Source organism: Vicia villosa, linkage group LG3 (assembly GCF_029867415.1).
Source record: "Vicia villosa cultivar HV-30 ecotype Madison, WI linkage group LG3, Vvil1.0, whole genome shotgun sequence".
In the NCBI taxonomy this organism is placed as follows: domain Eukaryota; kingdom Viridiplantae; phylum Streptophyta; class Magnoliopsida; order Fabales; family Fabaceae; genus Vicia; species Vicia villosa.
In genome coordinates, this window is record NC_081182.1 from 22,509,785 (window position 1) to 22,513,188 (window position 3,404).

At 31.3% G+C, this 3,404-nt stretch overlaps 1 protein-coding gene across 1 annotated transcript; it reads left to right on the plus strand.

Moving 5' to 3' along the window:
- The first annotated feature begins 1,148 nt into the window (after window positions 1-1,148).
- Window positions 1,149-2,560, plus strand: LOC131655132 (probable sugar phosphate/phosphate translocator At5g25400). Its single transcript, XM_058925036.1, has one exon. It carries the CDS (start codon window positions 1,234-1,236, stop codon window positions 2,281-2,283), a length of 1,050 nt encoding a protein of 349 aa, XP_058781019.1. The 5' UTR covers window positions 1,149-1,233; the 3' UTR covers window positions 2,284-2,560.
- Window positions 2,561-3,404: the final 844 nt, after the last annotated feature.

Consider the following 3,404-nt stretch of genomic DNA (forward strand, 5'->3'; position numbering starts at 1 on the left):
ATGGTCCGATTGATAGACACTAATACCATATTAGAGTTTGATCTAACTCATTATTACAAAACTGGTTGGTAAGGTGAGGAGTGTCCCTCTATATATACTCTTTCAATGCTCTATCTCCAACCAATATAAAACATTAGAATCTTCCTAATAGAATCAATTATGTCTGCATCAATCTAAATACATCTTTAGTTTTTTTTTGAACAATAATACATCTTTAGTTTAATTAAGTTGGTTCAAATGTAAAAGTTTTATAGTTTAATTAACTTGGTTCAAATGTAAAAGTTTTATATACAAACGCACAAGTATGAATTAAACATTATTTCACTTATTTAATACTCCCTCCGTTTCACAATAGATGTTCTCTTTTCAATTTTTATTTATTTTAAATTATTTGTCCATTTAGAATATTAATGTAATATTTATTATTTCTTTCCACTAACTTACCCTTATTTATTGCATTTTAATTCATTTAAGTATTCCACTACCTGTTATTAATAAAGTTATTTTAATAAATGAGACTCAATTTATCATTGAAATCAATATAATTAATTATTTTTTTAAAAAGTGTGAAAATCTTAAAAAAAAAAAAACACCTATTGTGACACAAAGGGGGTATGTCTAAGAAACTTCATAAATAAAATGTGCAAAAAAAAAAAAAGAGAGTTTAAATTTCCATAAAAAATAATGTAAAAGTTAATAAATACAACTTTTCAATAAAATAGATGTTTTTTTTTTTGTTTTTGTGTCTATAAAAAGATGTTTTAAAACCCACATAAATCAGTTACAACTATTTTCCATTAAAAAAAGCCACATTTTAAAATTTAACATAATTAAGTTAAAAAAATCTGATTCTAATGTTTATAAAGTATAGAATACGATATATACAATTATCGGCAAGATAACGTAATTTAAAATTATACATTGACCATAAATAAATGAATCCCACCAAAATTAACTTTTGCCATAAAGCCAAAAGTGTCGCTTACGGTATGAGTCTACTAGTCTGCATTTTAAATAACAAAATAATAATAATAATAATAAAATAATAACAGTAATAATAATAATAACAAAAATATAATAATATTATAATTAACTATTATTCTGATTTAAATAGTTGTTTTGTATCCTTATAAGTCGCAAAAATTTTATTTTTCAGTTATCACTCTCTGACTCTTTCTTCTTCTTCTTCTTCTTCATCTGCATCTTCATCATCTTCTTCTTCGTTGTTCAACAATGGGGAAAGGTGGATCTGTTAGCGATGGCGTAATGAAAAAGATCCTGTTATCCTACACCTACGTAGCGATATGGATCTTCTTATCCTTCACCGTCATCGTCTACAACAAATACATCCTCGACAAAAAGATGTACAACTGGCCCTTCCCCATCTCCCTAACCATGATCCACATGTCCTTCTGCGCAACCCTAGCTATCCTCCTCGTTCGCGTCTTCAAATTCGTGGAACCCGTTTCAATGTCACGCGAAGTTTACCTCTCCTCCGTCGTCCCAATCGGAGCGCTGTATTCGCTTTCTTTATGGCTTTCCAATTCGGCGTATATCTATCTCTCTGTCTCGTTCATCCAGATGCTGAAAGCGCTCATGCCGGTCGCTGTTTACTCGATTGGTGTTTGTTTGAAGAAAGAGAATTATAAGAATGATACCATGTTTAACATGCTTTCGATTTCTTTAGGTGTTGGTGTGGCGGCTTATGGTGAAGCGAGATTTGATACATGGGGTGTGATTCTTCAGCTTGGCGCGGTGGCTTTCGAGGCGACGAGATTGGTTATGATTCAAATCTTGTTGAATTCGAAAGGGATTTCGTTGAATCCGATAACGTCTTTGTACTATGTTGCTCCTTGTTGTTTAGTTTTCTTGTCTGTTCCTTGGATTCTCGTTGAGTTTCCTGTTTTGAGAGATACTTCGAGTTTTCATTTCGATTTTATGATTTTCGGGACTAATTCTCTTTGTGCATTTGCTTTGAATCTGGCTGTTTTTCTTTTGGTTGGGAAGACGTCTGCTTTGACGATGAATGTGGCTGGCGTGGTGAAGGACTGGCTTTTGATTGCGTTTTCGTGGAGTGTGATTAAGGATACTGTTACGCCGATTAATTTGTTTGGGTATGGGCTTGCTTTTCTTGGTGTGGCTTATTATAATCACTCGAAGCTGCAGGCGCTTAAGGCGAAGGAGACGCAGAAGAAAACTGCGCAGGCTGATGAGGAGAGTGGAAGGTTGCTTGAGGATAGGGAAGGTGATGGGACTGGGAGGAGGAATGATCAGCAGAATTGATTTTGATTTTGATTTAGCTTAATTGAAGAATTGGAAAATAAGTAACCATGAGGAAGAGGATTTGATGGTAACAAACAAGGCACTTGCATTGTATCCTCTCAGCAAATGGGCAAGAGTTAGTCAATTTTTGTGTTTTTCATTTTGATGCTTTTAGAGCTAATAATGTGTTACTAGAGTGAAGTCTCTCAAATCCTTTATGATTTTGTTATGCTTTTCATGTTATGTTGTTGTAGGGAATCTCAGTATTTTGAATTTAAATAGTTATTTATTCAGAGTACTATATTTGCTTCTTTTAACCATGCTTGAACAAATTGGCATTGATATCAAACCAGTTTTTGGTGTTATGAACATTATGAAATTGCATCTGGCCTGGTCTGCATTTGCCTATTCTATTTACTCCTAGTATGTAGAGGTGTCAATTTATGGGGCCAATTAATTTGAGCCCCAGCCCCATAATAATGGGGCCTAAAAAAAATTTAAAAATAATAGGCCCTTCAACACATAGGGCCCAAACTTAAAAGGCCCCAAAATTTAAAAGAGGGCCATTAGGCCCCAAATCAAATAAAATCTTAATTCAAAGTTGAATTCTTGAATCATTGAAAAATTTCAAACACGATTATATTTTAAAGCATCTACTTGTTAAGTTATCATCTACTAGTAATTCATTTCAGTATTTCAAGAATTGTTTATCTTTATTACATAGGGCCATGCGTATATTCTCTTCCATATGTATTAAATATCTTGAAGATATTTAAATAAATAAATAAGTATATTTGGCAATGCTTTCTTGAATAGTACTTAATTAGTTTTCATTTTATATTTTAAAAAAGAATAAATGAATCAATAAATATATTTTGTGTTTAGTTCATTTTACCTTGATTTTCTTTGATTTATTCACATGATGGTGACATTCATTCTAATATATAAATTTTGTTTATAATAATAACTAAATATTATACAGATCGATAAAGACCGATGATCCATTTCAAATTTTGAACATTTTTATAAAAAATTATTTTTTTAATAAAATAAAAGTAATTTTTTGTTATTAAAAAATTAACTGCTAGTGCTTCAAAATATCAATTGCTTGACCTCAAATTAGACACCAAAAGTTAAATAAA

Coding starts and splice junctions, on each gene's coding strand:
- LOC131655132 (XM_058925036.1), top strand. CDS start 1,234: ATGGGGAAAGGTGGATCTGTTAGCGATGGCGTAATGAAAAAGATCCTG.